Source organism: Otolemur garnettii, unplaced genomic scaffold, assembly GCF_000181295.1.
Source record: "Otolemur garnettii isolate 467f Iridium unplaced genomic scaffold, OtoGar3 scaffold00192, whole genome shotgun sequence".
Classification (NCBI taxonomy): Eukaryota; Metazoa; Chordata; class Mammalia; order Primates; family Galagidae; genus Otolemur; species Otolemur garnettii.
This window is the reverse complement of record NW_003852587.1, coordinates 351,736-369,023: the sequence shown is the minus strand read 5'-3', so window position 1 is coordinate 369,023 and position 17,288 is coordinate 351,736. Positions and strand designations below refer to the sequence as shown.

The following is a 17,288-nucleotide window of genomic DNA, read 5'->3' as shown; positions in this document are numbered from 1 at the left end:
GGCTGGGGATTCGAACCCGCCACCTTAGGTGTACGTGGCTGGCGCCTTAGCCAGTTGAGCTATAGGCGCCGAGCCCATTGCTAACTTTTTCAAATAAGCCACCCCCTTCAATTTTCAAGGATGATCTGAGTTGTACTGAGTTTAACTGCTTTGTCAGGTCTTTAATTGTTAACTTTTAGACAGCAGTTCCTGAGATTTTGTTTTAATAATTTTCTACTTTATGTGTGTTCCTTCCACATTAGCAATAAGTAGGCAAACTTTTCTTTTTGGTTTAGTCACTGTACCAAAGAAACTCAGCTTGATGTGTATGTGTAAGTGTGTGTGTTGGGAGGTCGGAGTGGGTCTAAGAAGTATACCTCGAAGTATAAAAGAGAAAGAAAGTATCTCTGTTCCTCTGTCACTACCACAAAGCACAAGAAGACAAGGAAAGGGTTTATTGATGAAATGATATGCATATGCTATTCTTCAGTGGCAATGACTAAATAGTGTCAAAATAAGAGGGAAAAGACTATCATTATCTTTAGTAGGTAGCATTTTTATATAAATTTATATGTGTGTATGAAGTATAGTTATTAAGATTTTATTCTTACTGCTTATGTTGTCATTTATTACTATTATATTTTAGTTTTGTTTCCTTTTCATTCACTCACCATGTATGTCCTTCAATTCGTAATATCAGAACCATATACAAAGTAGTAGGAAGATATAGATTTAGTGAATGGGTAGAGAAATATCTAGAACCGCCATGATTTCTCAAAATTTTGTATTGCTGTGTAAAATTGTGTCATATGATAAATTTATCAGTGGCTTATTAATTTCTAGCTTGTCATTTTTCTGGCATCATTCCCCAGATATTTATGGAGGTTCTAATATGTATCAGGCACTTACTGAGTTTATATTGTAATATAAATACACACATAGAGATACATTATAATTATATTTATATAACAAATACACATGTGTATATATACATATATATGTACATAAACACATGTACAGTTTATTCTCATTATTTGTGTTAGTGATGTTTTATTAAGATGCCACGAACCCTGAAGAAGCAAATACTGAATTGTTCCTCTTATGAAAATACAAGATTAGGTTTTTCATCAGCCAGTTAATACATAACCTTATTTTATGTGTGTTTCCTTTAAAAGACACTGTATTTAATATATATTGTTGATTCATTAACATTGAACTCCAGGTCAGAAGCTCTGTGATTCATGCCTGAATAAAGCTGATCTAACACACACATTTTCTCCATAATACACATCACAGCCTTCTTGTAATTAGGAACATTAGATAGCATTTTACCACTCTGCTTGGGGAACATCTTAGCGAAATCACAAACAATAAGTGCAAAATGCAAAAAATGTACTTAATATTAATAGACTTTGAAAAGATCACTTGGTTATGGTGTGAGAGCTGGAAGAGGGCAGAACATCAATACCTTGTTCTCCCTCAGCTGGCAGCATGCATGTGGGGTGATTTAAATTTTTCTCCCCTACATATAGTTCATAAATGACTGAAAGCTCTGAGAGTATTGATTTTGGGGTTATGGATTTTACTGAGTAGGTGAATTTACAAATACATGATCTGTGAATAATGAGGATCAGCTGTATATCAGCTTTGTGTGAGTGTGTATGTTTTATAATTTGTTCTTAGCCTTTTCTGTCTGTTTTCCTTTCTTCCCTTCCTTTCCTTCCTTTCTTTCTCTTTCTCTCTTTCTTTCTTCCATCTCACTCTGTTGCCCTGGATAAAGTGCGATGGCATCATCATAGCTCACAGCAACCTCAAACTCTTGGGTTCAAGCAGTCCTCTTGCCTCAGCCTCCCAAGTAGCTGGGACTAAAAGCACCTGCTGCAACACCTTGCTAGTTTTTTTTTTCTTTTTCTTTTTTTTTTAGTAGAGACAGAGTCTTGTTCTTATTCAGTCTGGTCTCGAACTCCTGAGCTCAAGCAATCTACCTGCCTCACCCTCCCAAAGTGGTAGGATTACAAGCATGAGCCATCATGCTTAGCTTATCCTTCTCTTTTTTAAATTATTTGTTGTTCTTGTTCAATTTTCCTATATATCTTGTGGCATATTGCTCAATTCATTGTAAATGTGATGGAGCTTTTAGGCCTGCTGTGATATGAACAGGAATGTCATCCATTTAATAAAGGTTCCAGAGACATGTGTTTTTGTTTATAAATTTCTCATAGGGTGAAAATGTTCTATTATAGCTGTAACCCCAAGATTTACATGTAGTAACTTATAAATTTTGTATTTTAAATTTATTTCAATTAGATACAGAATTACAATTAACAATTCATATTGACTTTATTTTGTTTGAGATGCAAATATTGTTTTTCTTCATTTCTATCAAGTCATTTAATATAACTTGTATTATACTGATATGTAAAAAATTAAGACTGCCTTTGATTAGTACCATCTTAAGAACTTCCCTCAGCTATTGAAAATATTTTCTTAAAGCTGGAAAATATATGCAAGGGCGAGTATATAAAATGTGTGTATGTGTATTTTTTTAAAGAATAATAGTAAAATGGCAACCCATGAATCCAACATCTAGGTTAAAAAATAGAACATTACTGGTGTGTCTAAAATCCTTTGTATGTTCCTTCCCAATCACAGCTCCCTTTCCCCTGAACCCCTATGCTGGCTTTTATATTAATCCTTTTTTTTTTCTTTCTAGCTTTATGTACCCTGTATGTATTCATACATACATTCATACAGTATATTGCTTAGTCTTTTAAAACTGAGTAAGAAGTGCATTTAGCCATGTAAAGAAAGGGCAATATTACCACCATTATATAAAGACTTTCAGAAGAGAAGCTGAACACAGTGTCTTTCATGGTCTGGTTTCAGATGCCCTGAGAGTGTTTAGGAGCCCATTCTGGGAAGTTAGCTGGCAAGGTCACCAGTAAATCCCAGGACATGGGGCTCCCCACAGACAGGATGTCAGCTGTAATGTGCAGGGCAGGGTGAGGTACTGAGTGCCCAGCAGGAATGTGTTCAGTGTGTGTGTGTGTGTGTGTGTGGAGGGGTGCATGGGCTGCCCAGCGTTTCCTGCTCTTTAGCTTCCTGCTGCCTGCCTCCACCTCTCAGGAAGAAGTCAAAGCAGACCACCACTGGGTAGTGTTAGAAAAGTTCTCTGCTGTTCCAGGCAGTGGAGAAAAGTTACAATCTCCTTAGTTTACAGCCAAGAAAAGCATAACAGAAGAATTTGGCTCCAGCTCATTTAGGTATTCTGTTTTCAGGTTAAAACAGCAGTCAGTGGCAGTGGGAAACTTTGGTAGCTCTCAGTCTGGACCGGCTACCCTATGTGTTTTGGACACAGTTGTCAGCCTGAGATTTCCCTTCCTTTCACTCCTGGGGACTCCCTTAATTTGTCTCCTATTTGCTACCCCTTAGAATCTTTTTAATTAGTGTACTCTTTTGTTTTGGCAAATATATCCTATGGTAATTTCTTTTGAAAGTATGCATTGCAAGTAATTTATTGAACTTTTTATGTCTGAAAATGTGTTTATACTTACTGATGGTCTAGCTAGATGTAGAATTAAAGGTTAGAAAGCATTTTCTTTCATGATTATGAAGGTGTTCTCTTCTTCTTGAGTTGCCATTCTCAAGAGAAGGTATTCTCTTCTTCTTGAGTTGCCATTGAGAGATCTAAAGCCATTCTGATTCTTGATCCATTGTGTGTGAATTGCATCATCCTTCCCCTCTGTGTACGTGTACCTCCACTTCTAGAAACCTGAAAAGCTCCTTGTCCCTAGTGATTTTAAAATTCACAGTGCCAAGTGTATGGAAGCGAGTAATTTATTTTGCAGAGTACTTAGTGGATCCTTATAATTTGGGCTAATCATGATTTAAATTCTGGGAAAAATTTTTGATTATTTCTTTAAATTCCTCTTCTCCATTTTCTTTGTTATTTATGCTCTAGCTTTTGGGAGATTTTCCCAAGTTTACCTAGCCCCTCTGTTAAGTTTTAAAGTTCTTTTTTTTTTTTTTTTGAGACGGAGCCTCAAGCTGAGTCCCTGGGTAGAGTGCCATGGCTTCACTGCTCACAGCAACCTCCAACTCCTGGGCTCAAGCGAGTCTCCTGCCTCAGCCTCCCAAGTAGCTGGAACCACAGGCGCCCACCACAACGCCCGGCTATTTTTTTTTTTTTTTGGTTGCAGCCATTATTGTTGTTTGGCGGGTCTGGGCTGGATTTGAACCCGCCACCTTAGGTGTATGTGGCTGGCGCCTTAGCCGCTTAATTCACAGGTGCCAAGCCAAGTTTTAAAGTTCTTAATGTGTTTCTTTTTCAAAAGCTGGGTTTTTTGTTTTCTGAAAGTTCTATTTTTTGTTTCATAATTGTAATATCTTTCTGAAGATATTAATGGTAACTTGAAGTGTTCTTCATGTATAATCTATTTCCTCTAAATTGCTTTGTGTTTGTTTTCGGCTCTATTTTCTAATTAGGGACTCTTCTCCAGATGTCTTAGGAGCTTTGGTTTTCCACTTACGATGAGTAAATAAAGCAATGGTTCTCAATTGGGGAAATTTTGCCACTCTTAAAACATTTTGGCAATGTGTGGAGACCTTTCTGGTTGTCAAAGCTGGGCAGTGGTGGTGTGCTATTGGCATCTAGTGGTACTGGCTAGGGATGCCACTGAGCACCCTACAATGTATAAGACATTCCCCCCACAATAAAAAGTTATGCAGCTCAAAATATTAATAGTCCTGAGGTTGGAAACACTACAGTACAGGGCTTAAAAGCTGATTGAGAGAGCTCTAAAGATGTGGATAGAATTGTTGACTTTGGGCATGCCACCTTTCTAGATTCAACCAGAAAGAATTAGAAATCTTGAATAGATGTATATCATCACGGAAATAGCATCAACAATACAAAATCTACCCCAAAAAGAAAAATCTGGGACCAGATGGCTTCACATCCAAATTCTTATCAAACCCTTCAAGAGGAACTAATACTAGTTCCTAGTTCTTCCAAAGCATGGAAATAGAAGCAATACTTCCCAACACATTCTATGAATCAAATATCACCCTGATACCCAAACCAGGAAAGGATCCAAGAAACAAAGAAAATTATAGACCAATATCATTAATGAATATCCATGCAAAAATATTCAATAAGATCTTAGCAAACAGAATTCAACAATACACCAAAAAAATTATACACCATGATCAAGTTGGTTTTATTTCAGGGTTACAGGGTTGGTTCAACATATGCAAATTTATAAATATAATACATCACATCAATAAAATAAAAAACAAAGACCATATGATTCTCTCAGTTGATGCAGAAAAAGCCTTTGATAATCTCCAGCATCTTTTCATGATTAGAACACTTAAGAAAATAGGCATAGAAGGGATATTTCTTTTTTTTGGCCAGGGCCAGGTTTTGAACTCACCACCTCCAGTATATGGGGCTGGCACCCTACTCCTTGAGCCACAGGTGCCACCCAGAAGGGACGTTTCTTAAACTGATAGAGGCCATCTACAGCAAACCCACAGCCAATATCATATTGAATGGTATAAAATTGAAGATATTTCCACTCAGATTAGGAATGAGGCAAGGATGTCCACTGTCTCTGCTGCTATTCAACATAGTAATGGAAGTGTTAGCCATCGCAATCAGGCAAGAGAAGGCAATCAAGGGTATCCAAATAAGGTCACTCTTCGCTGACTTGGAAAATCCCAGGGACTCAACTTCAAAACTCTTAGAAGTTATCAAGGAATACAACAGCATCTCACGATACAAAATCAATACTTACAAATCAGTACCTTTTATATATGCCAACAATAATCAAACTGAAAATATAGTCAAGGATAGGGTGACCAGATTTTAACATTTGTAAAGGGGTTGTGGGGGGGGCAGGGGGCGGAGCAGGGCAGGGCCTGACAACAATGCAAACTTTGATAAGCAGTTCTCGATGATCACTTCTCAATAATTATTTGTTGTTATTACAGTTTAACATAAAAGTAACAAAAATAATATAAAACTCATATTCTGGCGAAATAGCCACATGGCAGCCGAAAACTGTATATTCCCTTCCTGTTCTCCTGCCCGTTGCTGGGGCACGGGACAAATTGTTCAAAAGCGGGATGTCTGGTCACCCTAGTCAAGGACTCCATTTCTTTTACCAGTAGTGCCAAAGAAGATGAAATATCTGGAAATTTACCTAACAAAGGATGTGAAAGATCTCTATAAAGAGAACTATGAAACTCTGAGAAAGGAAATAGCTGAAGATGTTAACAAATGGTGTGGAGAGTGGGTTGTGAGACTGGCAGGGCCCTCACAGCCTGGGGACCATTCAGATAATGACCCCCCCAACAGCTTCTCCTCCTTTCCGAAACACTCATGTTCCTTTCTTCATGCTCCCTCTGCCAGAAGTCAAGTAGCTCTTTCTTTGTCCAGTTAACTATGCAGAGATCCTTGTGATCTTTGCCTTCCTATTTCTTGTAACATGTTAATGAAGTTGAGTGGAAACTACTAAGTCACATAGTTCTTCCTTTGTTTTGTCAACTAGGGTGAGATCCTCATGATCTTGCCCTTCTTACTTCTTGTCATATGTTAATGAAGTTGAGTAGAAACCATTAACATGATGATTTGTCTTTATTAAAGTTATTTATATTTTCCAATTGTACTGTAAGATCAAAATTATGTCTTTTGTTTATGCTATTTCCCCATATTGTCTATGCTACTTCCCCCTGAACAACCCTGAACAGATACTATAAAATAAAGCTGATTTTGTGCTTTGATGCTGGCTGTAGCCATCAGGTTAGTCAGCCCTCCCTATCCCATCCTTTGTTTCCATGTCTTCTCTTATGCTGTATTTTCCTCATTCCCCACCAATTCCACTCTGGTTCACTCTCCTTCTCCGTGCTGGTTTGCAACAAAATAGAAAAACATACCATGCTCATGGCTGGGAAGGATCAACATTGTTAAAATGTCCGTACTACCCAAAGCAATCTATAGATTTAATGCAATCCCTATTAAAGCACCATTGTCATACTTTAAAGAACTTGAAAAAATAGTACTTCGTTTTATATGGAATCAGGAAAAAACCTCGAATAACAAATACATTATTCAGAAATAAAATAAATCAGAAGGTATCACGTTATCAGACTTCAAGCTATACTATAAATCTATAGTGATAAAAACAGCAGGGTACTGGCACAAAAACAGAGAGGTAGATTCATGGAATAGAGAACCAAGAGATAAACCCAGCTACTTACCCTTATTTGATCTTCAACAAATCTATCAAAAATATTCAGTGGTAGAAAGACTCCCTATTTAACAAATGGTGCTGGGTGAACTATCTGGTGACCTGCAGAAGACGAAAGGACCCTCACCTTTCACCATTAATGAAAATTGATTCTCACTGGATAAAAGATTTAAACTTAAGACATGAAACTATGAAAATACTAGAAGAGAGTGCAGGTAAAACACTTGAACAAATTGGCCTGAGAGAATATTTTATGAGGACTACCTCCCCCCCAGCAATTGAAGCAACACTAAAAATACATTACTGAGATGTGATCAAACTCAAAAGCTTTTGCACAGCTAAGAGCACAGTAAGTAAAGCAAACAGACAACCTTCTGAATGGGAGAAGATTTTTGCAGGTTATGCTTCTGACAAAGATCTGATGACTAGAATCTACAGACAACTCAAACTAATCAAAAGAACAAGTAACCCCTTTTTGATGTGGGCAAGAGACTTGAACAGAAACTTCTCTGATGAAGACAGGTGCATGGCCTACAAACACATGAAAAAATGCTCATCATCCTTAATCATCAGAGAAATGCAAATCAAAACCACTTTGAGATATCATCTAACTTCAGTAAGATTAGCCCACATCATAAAATCCCAAAACTACAGATGTTGGTGTGGATGTGGAGAGAAGGGAACTCTTCTACACTGCTGGTGGGAATGCAAGCTAATACGACCTTTTTGGAAAGGTGTTTGGAGAACACTCAAGGAACTAAAAGTAGACCTACCGTTAGATCCTGCAATTCCTCTACTAGGTATATACGCAGGTGATCAAAAATTATTTTACAACAAAGACATTTGCACCAGAATGTTTATTGCAGCCCAATTCATAATAGCTAAGACATGTAGCCCAAGTGCCCATCGACCCTTGAATGGATTAATAAATTGTGGTATATGTACACCATGGAATACTATGCAGCCAGAAAAAGATGGAGACTTCGCATCTTTCAGATTTACCTGGATGGAGCTGGAACATACTCTTCTTAGTAAAGTATCTCAAGAATGGATAAAGTATCCAATGTACTCAGTACTACTATGAAATCAATATATAATCACCTACACATTCATGTGAATGGCAAAACATAACTATAGTCCAGAAAGTAGAAGGGAAGAGGAGAGAGAGGGGAGCGGATGAGGGATATGGGAGGAGGGGAGGGTGTTTGGGGGGACCTCACCCAATGTGCACGATGCACTGGTACATTTCAAAACTATTAAGAAGTGAGTATAATTCACTTCTTAGTATAGTGAAATAGTATAATACTATACTATAGTATAGTATAATAGTATAACTATTAAGAAGTGATGGATGTGTTACTTAGTTCAGTGTAAGCATTTAACATTGTGTATCAAAACAGTACACTGAACCCCATAAATGCATCAATGTACACGTATATCAAAGCAGTACACTGAACCCCATAAATGCATCAGTGTACAATGTTATGATTTAATAAATAAATAAATAAAAGAATTGTTGACTTTGGATTTTGCTGGAGGATGATCTAATTGAACAGTTTGGAGAATCTCGTTATCATTAGGTCTTTCTTTCTGGGCTAGTCAGATATTTAGTAGAAAAGTCTTTCATATCCTGCCTTGCGGGTAAAGATCTGGCTTCCAATATTCCCCCAGAAATAGGGAAAAAGGGACTGGGGGTGTCTACATTCAGTTTCAGTATGTATGTGACAACATAATGCCCTTGCTTACTTTTTTTTTTTTTTGCAGTTTTTTTGGCCAGGTCTGGGTTTTAACCTGCCACGGTTGTCATATGCAGCCGGCGCCCTACTCCTTGAACCATAGTGCTGCCCTGCCCTTGCTTTCCATATGGCACCCACCTCCTGAGTGGACCTGTGTCTCCAGTTCTGAGACTGTATGTTTTACTCTTTCTAGAGAATAAACCTGTTAGGATGAGGCAGAGACAGTAACCCTTGGTATGGAGTAGAGGAGAGGCTCTAGGGCTCCAATTTCTTCTCTTTTCTTCTCTATTCACACATTTTTATTTTAACACCACCCTGTCTTTACTTCTGGTTCCAGAGTTATCTGGTGCTACCAGTTCATGAACTTCTTGAGAATTCTGCAGTGTAAATGTGTTTGGTTCTGAACTTTCCTTATTTTTCTCTTTGTAATTCAGCTTTCCCAAGTCTGCTAAGTCAGTTACTCCATTTGCTTTCTTGCCTTCCAAATTTGATTATTACTGTTGTCTCCTCTCTTGTTCTTATGGTCTTTTTCTTTTTAAATAAAACTCTTTGGTATCATTTTAGTGCAGTTTGGGGAGGGAAATAAATTAGATGCATTGTGCTTAATCTGTCCTATTATCCTGGGATCCAACATACTATATTCTAGCATTAATTTCATTTAGTTCTAGTTAATTAACTTCTTTTTTTTTTTAAGACAGAGCCTCAAGCTGTCCCCCTGGGTAGATTGCCGTGGCATCCCAGCTCACAGCAACCTCCAACTCCTGGGCTCAAGCGAGTCTCCTGCCTCAGCCTCCCAAGTAACTGGGACCACAGGCGCCCGCCACAACACCTGGCTATTTTTTGGTTGTAGCCATCATTGTTGTTTTGGTGGGCCCGGGCTGGATTCGAACCCACCACCTTAGGTGTATGTGGCTGGCACCTTAGCCACTTGAGCCACAGGCACCGAGCCAGTTAATTAACTTCTAATGAATATATTCATTTTTATATATTTACCCCTTGATATCAGAATTATTTCCTAGACTTAATTTTTCTTCACATAAGTGAAAAATAGAGATTATTCTGTGTGTACATAGGGACACAGTTGTATTCTTTTCAAAATCATAGGGGATGTTATAGAAATATTCAGTTGCAACATATTCTGATTTAATTGACCTTTTACTTAAAATCATAGACTTCTGTAAGCAGCCTTCTAGCTTAAGTAAAACCTGTGTTATAATCCCAGTCATAATATTCAGTATTTGTAAAGAGTCGAATAAAGAATATATATTTTATCAAATCTGAAATGCCATCAATTATCTTATTCCGTTTTCATTAACACCCTGGTCATAATTAGTGTAAATATGAGAAAAATAGTAGTTTGTGATGACTTACAAGTATCTCATAACTACTCACGAATCAACTATACTATAGATTTAAAAATTTAAGAATAAAATTTCAAGAATCAAAAAAAGGTAAAAGCCAACCAGATTGAAACTTATGCCTTGTATATTTTTTGCCCTTCCTTAAACTGTCCTCCAAGTATAGTTAATAAGTGTGATATGGTAGATGTGTTACACATAATCACCCCTCCTTTCTTAAGGTGGGAGTCCAAGCCAAATTTTAAATTTTGTCAGTTTCTGCTGAGTTTCTAGTTAATTGATTAAATAAAAAAAAAAAAACTTCAAAGTATACTTTGATGTGTTTTTAGGGTATTAAATTTGGTTTACCTTTGTTAATTCCCTGGATGTCATTGAGGGACAGACACAATGCTTTACTTGTGACTGTCTTCAGGTCTTCAGTATTTCATAGATGTATTTTGTTTTCTTTTACTCATGTTATAAAATTAGCTTAAAGAATTGGGGATTTGATTGGGTGGGGAGAGAAGCTGTGCTTTCTTTCTCACTTTTGTTCAAGCAGAAAAAAGTAAAGAATTGACTCAATTGACCACAAACAATCCCACATAGAGATTTCGGAAAATTTCCAAGAAGATGTATTGAATTGAAGCAGACAATACAAATGTTATATAAATAGAGTCCCAAGGGTTTATGTTTGGATGAAAACCAATTATGTTAAGTATTTCCTGACATTGCTTGCTATTGTCACAAGTAAGTCATCACAAGTAAGACATTCAGGTGAAGAATGAAGACATTTGTGGGAGCCATGCCTCACTTTGGGGTATTGTCTTCTCACAGAGGAAAATCTTTGAACAGTTTTGAGTGATCATCCAAAAGATTCTCTTTCTATAGAGTCCTGAAAGGTACATCATTACTATTTCTTTTCCTTCCAGGTTTGCTTTGTTAGGTTGCTTGAAGAGAGATTTACAGCTGCAATGTAGTTGATGTCTTCCTGATGGCATTCATGTCATCTTGGGGAAATGCTTAAATCTGAGTTAGATTAAATTCAATTGCATGCCCTCTAATTGAAAGAAGAAAGACAAACTTTACTTAAAGGCAAGCAGATCACAAGTGTGTAAATGAGGAACTTTTCTGTATCTGCTAATGGAGTACATGTATCCAGGCACATTGTACCTATAGAGGCCAATGAGGATGCTTCTTTGTTTCCCCACCAACGCCTCCCATCTCAGGGGAAAAATACACACATGTATATGAGTTATGTAATGACTTAAAGCTATATATGCCTTCAAATAAACTTCTATAGTATATTGCTCTAGTAGTCCATATTTTTAATAGTTAATTCAAATATCACAAATCTGTCTTTGGATTATCTTAATTGATTTAGATATCTGATAACTTTTAATCACAAGTGAACCATGCCCCACACGTGTATGTGTTTATTGTTTGGGCCTGGGCATTGGTATGTTTAAATCATCTCAGCTGATTAACTGTGAGGCTAGTACTGTAAGCCACCAATTTAGATTCAAGAGAGAATTGGGTATGCAAATTGCTGGACCCATGGCTTTACTGGTAGAAATTACTTCCTACTTCCCTTCTGTGGCATTTAGAACAATTCTAATTTGATGTTTAAGGAGGATGAAGGATTCCTCTATGATTTCAGGTGAAACTGGAGAAGATACTGGAGACTAAATTATGTATGGCTTCCTCTTTGTGAAGTGCCCCCTTGACTCTTTTGCCCAGATTTTATTGGAATATATATTTTTCTTACTTTATTTAGGAATTACTTATATATTTTGGTTCTTGACTAGATGTGTATTGCAGATACTTTCTCTCTCTCTCTCTAGTTTTAAGTGGGGATATATCAGATTTTCATTTTTAAAACCTCACTGCAAGAATGAATGGGAGAAATGAGTTTTTCAGTAGACCTAGTAGAAGATGGTGGTAGCTTACACTAGGATATGGGACATGGAGAGAAGTGAACAAGGTCAAGAGATATTTGAGATAAACTCAGTAGGGCATATTAGTGAAGATTTGGTAAGTTGAGAGAGAAGTGTCAAGGATAAATTTGGTTTCTGCTTCAAAAGAGTAAAACTTCATATACCACCACTACTATGGACTTTACTTACTTTGTTTAAGATGTTGATAATATTACAATGATTATTTTCTTTGAATATAAGAATATTATTTAGTATTTTTTTTTGGCAGTTTTTAGCCAGGGCTGGGTTTGAACCCCACCACCTCCGGTATATGGGGCCTTACTCCTTGAGCCACAGGCACCCCTCCACTATTTGGTATTTTTAAAAATGATTTTAAATTGCAAATTTAATTATTTGTCTTGTTTTTCCAGCTTAATAATCTTTTAAAAATATTACTTACCTCGTAAATTATAGAAAATATGTTTAAAAATACAGTATTTAAATTTATTTTAAAAATTATATTCTATCTGGAGTCTAAAAAATAGAATGGCTTGGTAGTTATACAATATGGCTATAGTAAACAATGAAATAAGATATTGATAGGAAATAGGAACTTAAGAAAATCAATGAATTAAAATTGACTTTTTGTTTTTTAGGGGTCCCTTCAGTGTTGTACGACGATGTATCAACAGAGAAACTGGGCAACAATTTGCTGTAAAAATTGTTGATGTAGCCAAGTTCACATCAAGTCCAGGGTTAAGTACAGAAGGTAAGAGATGGATTTCAAGTAAGTTATTTGATGTCTGGCTTTATTCCATCTCCAAAATCCATTTATCAACCTAACCTTCATCTGGGGGTGGGGAAGCAGAGGATGTGATGTAGTGGGAAGTTGGTAGAGACAGTTTAAACTCCATTCTAGTTTGCCAGAATTCTGAAACATGGTATTTGAAAGAGTAATTTAAAGAGTTATAAGGCCATCAAGGGCTTATGTTTTTTATTAAGAAGAGTAAAATCTTGAACATATTTTTTTAGAGTCTAAGTTTGAATTTTATGATGGGGGACATGGGATAGGAAAGGAGGGAGGCAAAATAATGGCAAGGATAATAATTGCAGATTCAGAAGATGATTTCCTTCCAAGTGTATAACTTACTACCTTTAGAATTATGATCTGTGGCTCTGCGCCAGTGGCTCAAGTGGCTAAGGCGCCAGCCACGTACACCTAAGGTGGTGGGTTCAAATCCAGCCCGGGCCCGCCAAACAACAATGACGGCTGCAACCAAAAAATAGCCAGGCATTGTGGCGGGTGCCTGTAGTCCCAGCTACTCAGGAGGCTGAGGCAGGAGATTCGCTTGAGCCCAGGAGTTGGAGGTTGCTGTGAGCTGTGATAGCATGGCACTCTACCCAGGGGGACAGCTTGAGGCTCCTCTCTCAAAGAAAAAAAAAAAAAAAGAATTATGATCTGTTATATCTTATATCATGTTTGACTTAAGTCATATATATACAAAAATTTGAAAGATCAGTACTGCTAGGATTTGCAAGACTTAAAATTTTATTCCAAGATATTAATATGGATAATCATACAGGTAAATATTTATAAACAATATGTAAACCTTTTAAAGGTATTTATTTTTTAATTTTTTTAAGCTGTGATTTCTTGTAACTATAACACATGTGCTCATACTTCAGATGGCACAATTGGCTGTTATATTAACTTTGCTAATTAGCCTGTCTTTCAACTTTTGACTTTTCTGCAGTCCAGTAAAAGATAAATCTTTCTTTAGTGCTTTCATTTTTTAATCCAAAGAGCAATGCAGTTGATGGTTTAGATTAGAAAATGTAGGGCACAGTAGCCTATTTATATTTTATCCAGTTATTTTACTTTAGGAAGTAGAAGCCCACATACTGTGAGCTCTAAGTTAATCTGTTCCTACAGACGTTTTTTTTTTTTTTCCAGGATCATTACTTTTAAATACTTTTGTGACCCTTTGAATTATTATAGTGATTTTAGAAGTTTCTTAGAAGTTGCTACTCACAAAGAATCATTAAGTGATTTGTTTTTAGTGCTTTAATCTTTAAAATCTTTTGGTAAGATTTAATGTTTTATGATTTTATACTTTGGAATAGGCTATTACTGTTTGTTTGTTTTTGAGACAATGTTACTGTGTTGCTGATGGTAGAGTGCTGTGGTATCATAGCTCATAGCAACCTCAAACTCTTGGGCTTAAGCCATTCTCTTGCCTCAGCTTCCCAAGTACCTGGGACTATAGGTGCCCGTCACAATGCCCAGCTATTTTTTTTTTGTTGTTGTTGTTGTTGCTGTAGTTGTCATTGTTGTTTGGCAGGCCCTGGGCTGGATTTGAACCCGCCAACCTCCATGTATGTGGCCAGTGCCCTATCCACTGAGCTACAGGTGCCACGCCCTATTACTGTTTTTTAATATAAATTATTTTATAAACTTAGCAAAATTTAAAATTGACTTTTAAGCATAATTTACAACTAAATTATATTTCCTTAAACTTTAACTCCCTTTAAGTTTAACTTACTATTTTAGTTTTTCTATACTTTGATTATCTGACTAAAGCAGAAAACCAAGCACTGAGGTAATTTTCTATAAACTTAACTGATTATATAGATGTGTTAAATCTTTATTCCTCTTAAATGTTCTGATATTGTTTATAAACTTAGTACAATTCAAACTTAAACTCACACGTCTAAATCAACACACAATTACCTATATTAAATTGCAATAATATGGGCTAAATTCTCTTAAGCATTGTTACATATAATTAGAATAAACATTCTTCTTAGCTTATTTGTTAACCTAAATTTATTAATACCAAAGGTTTGATTTATTTCATTGTTGTACCTAATTCTAAACCTCTACGGCAGAGTGCTCTATCTCACAGCACATTTGAACCTATAGTTAAACTTCCACAGTACACTTATATTATGTTGAGCAGAAAAAAGAACATAGTGGGCTTTTAGCTTCTTTCAAAAATAATTTAATTAATGATCTTCAAAAATTTTCATGGCATACCGAGGATCCTCTCACAGCACACCGGCTGAAAAATCACTGCTGTATGGGGTAAAGACATTTTGTTGGGGAGATAATTAATTACCTTCTCTTTTGGCTAAGGTTGTTTATTGACAGATTTCTTCAGCCAGATCCAGAATGCCAGACTGAACCTCTGTTTATTGTCACCTAATCAGAGAGTCAAACTCCAAACTTAAAAAAGGGGAGGGTGCTTGGCATATAGTTCATATCCCTGGATTTAAGTCCTGTCTTTACTTAATATAATATATGGGAACCTATCACTGAAATTATAACCTTTCCTTCATTGCTATGGCATTGCTTTTGCTATATAAATGTCTTCAAGTCCTGTTTTGAAGACAAGGTCAGGCCATTCCATTGATCCTTCATACTCTTAAGCCTCTGATGCAATCCTGTCCTCTTTTTATATACATCCTATATGGTTGGGATACAACATATAGATATTAAATCCAATTGAATTCTGCATATTACTGATGACATTGTCTGGTTTTGGTCAGAGTTCAGTGATAGTGAAGTGAAACACACAATTGGCCCTTTATATTTATGGCTCCAGAATGAAATTTCCTCATCTTCTTTAGCACAATGGCTCATTATGAAGTTAATCTTTTTTTATTAAGTCATATATACATAAATCATGAATACATTTATGCCTTTGTGGGATTCAGTGTGTTGATTATTTGTGCAAATTGGAGTGCTTACATCCTGCTAATTAACATAGCTTTCACCTCATTTACTTAATCACAGTGTTAAGACATTTGGGTTCTATACTTGATAGATTTGACTTGTACCCTTGCAATATGCTCCATAGGTGTGATCCCACCATTAACCCTCCCTCTGTCGAACCACTCTACTCTCTTCCAGTCCCTCTCCCCTTCCCTCCTTTATCCTGGGCTATAGTTGCGATTCATCTTTCATATGAAAGTGTGAGTGATTATAAATTGGTTTTATAGTAGTACTGAGTACATTGGAGATATATATATATATTTTGCAGTTTTTAGCCGGGGCCAGGTTTGAACCTACCACCTCTGGTATATGGGGCCAGTGCCCTACTCCTTTGAGCCACAGGTGCCACCTACATTGGATATTTTTATTCCATTCCTGAGATACTTTACTAAGAAGGATATTTTCCAACTCCATCCATGTAAACATAAAAGAGGTAAAGTCTCCATCTTTTTTAATGCTGCATAGTATTCCATGGTATACATATACCATGTATAAAGTTAATCTTAAGGAAGCAAAATCAAAATTTCATCTCTACCACCTCCACCTTTTTTTTCTTGCAATGAGAATCTGATGCTTATATTCACGCTAGCTTACTTTATTATAATTTGGGCATATTTCATTATACTATGTATGTATATATGTAATAAATAACATCATTTCATTATATTAATATATAAATCCTTCTTGAGCAGTGCCCCCCTGCCCATCTCCTTACAACTGCTTTTCTGGTAACCATAGTCAAAATATCTCAACTCCTCTGTTCTTCCAGTCCATTTAAAAATTGTTAGGATTCAGGGCTGGGTGTGGTGGCTCACACCTATAATCCCAGGACTTGGGAGGCCGAGGCAGGTGGATTGCCTGAGCTCACAGGTTTGAGACCAGCCTGAGCCAGAATGAGACCTCATCTCTAAAAATAGTTGGGCCTTGTGGTGGGCACCATGGTGGCACCTATAGTGTTAGCTGCTTGAGAGGCTGAGGCAGAGAATCACTTAAGCCCAGGAGTTTGAGATTGGTGTCAACTATGCCGCCATGGCACTCTACCAAGGGCAACAAAGTAAGACTCTGTCTCAAAAAAGAAAAAATTTTTAGGATTCAAAAATGACATTATTCATGGCTTAGCATAGAAAGAGATGATGTATTTGAAGTGAAATTTAACACAATAAAAAGTAATTCATAAGTTTAATTAAGAATGTTTAGGAATATCTTTATTCATCATTACATTCTTTTCTAATTAAACTTGTCTCTCAAGTAATAATTTAAAATTGATTTTATTCTTTATTCTTTTCTTTTCTTTT

The 17,288-nt window shown here is 36.5% G+C and overlaps 1 protein-coding gene across 4 annotated transcripts in view; it reads left to right on the top strand.

Annotated features, from left to right (window-relative positions):
• The window catches only part of CASK (calcium/calmodulin dependent serine protein kinase), a 406,622-nt gene that overhangs the window by 69,059 nt on the left and 320,275 nt on the right, over positions 1–17,288 (top strand). For all 4 annotated transcript variants that reach the window (XM_023507605.1, XM_003800989.2, XM_023507604.1 and 1 more), the window contains exon 2: positions 12,875–12,987. In XM_023507605.1, coding sequence (XP_023363373.1) covers positions 12,875–12,987 — 113 coding nt within the window. The remainder of the gene's footprint in view (positions 1–12,874; positions 12,988–17,288) is intronic.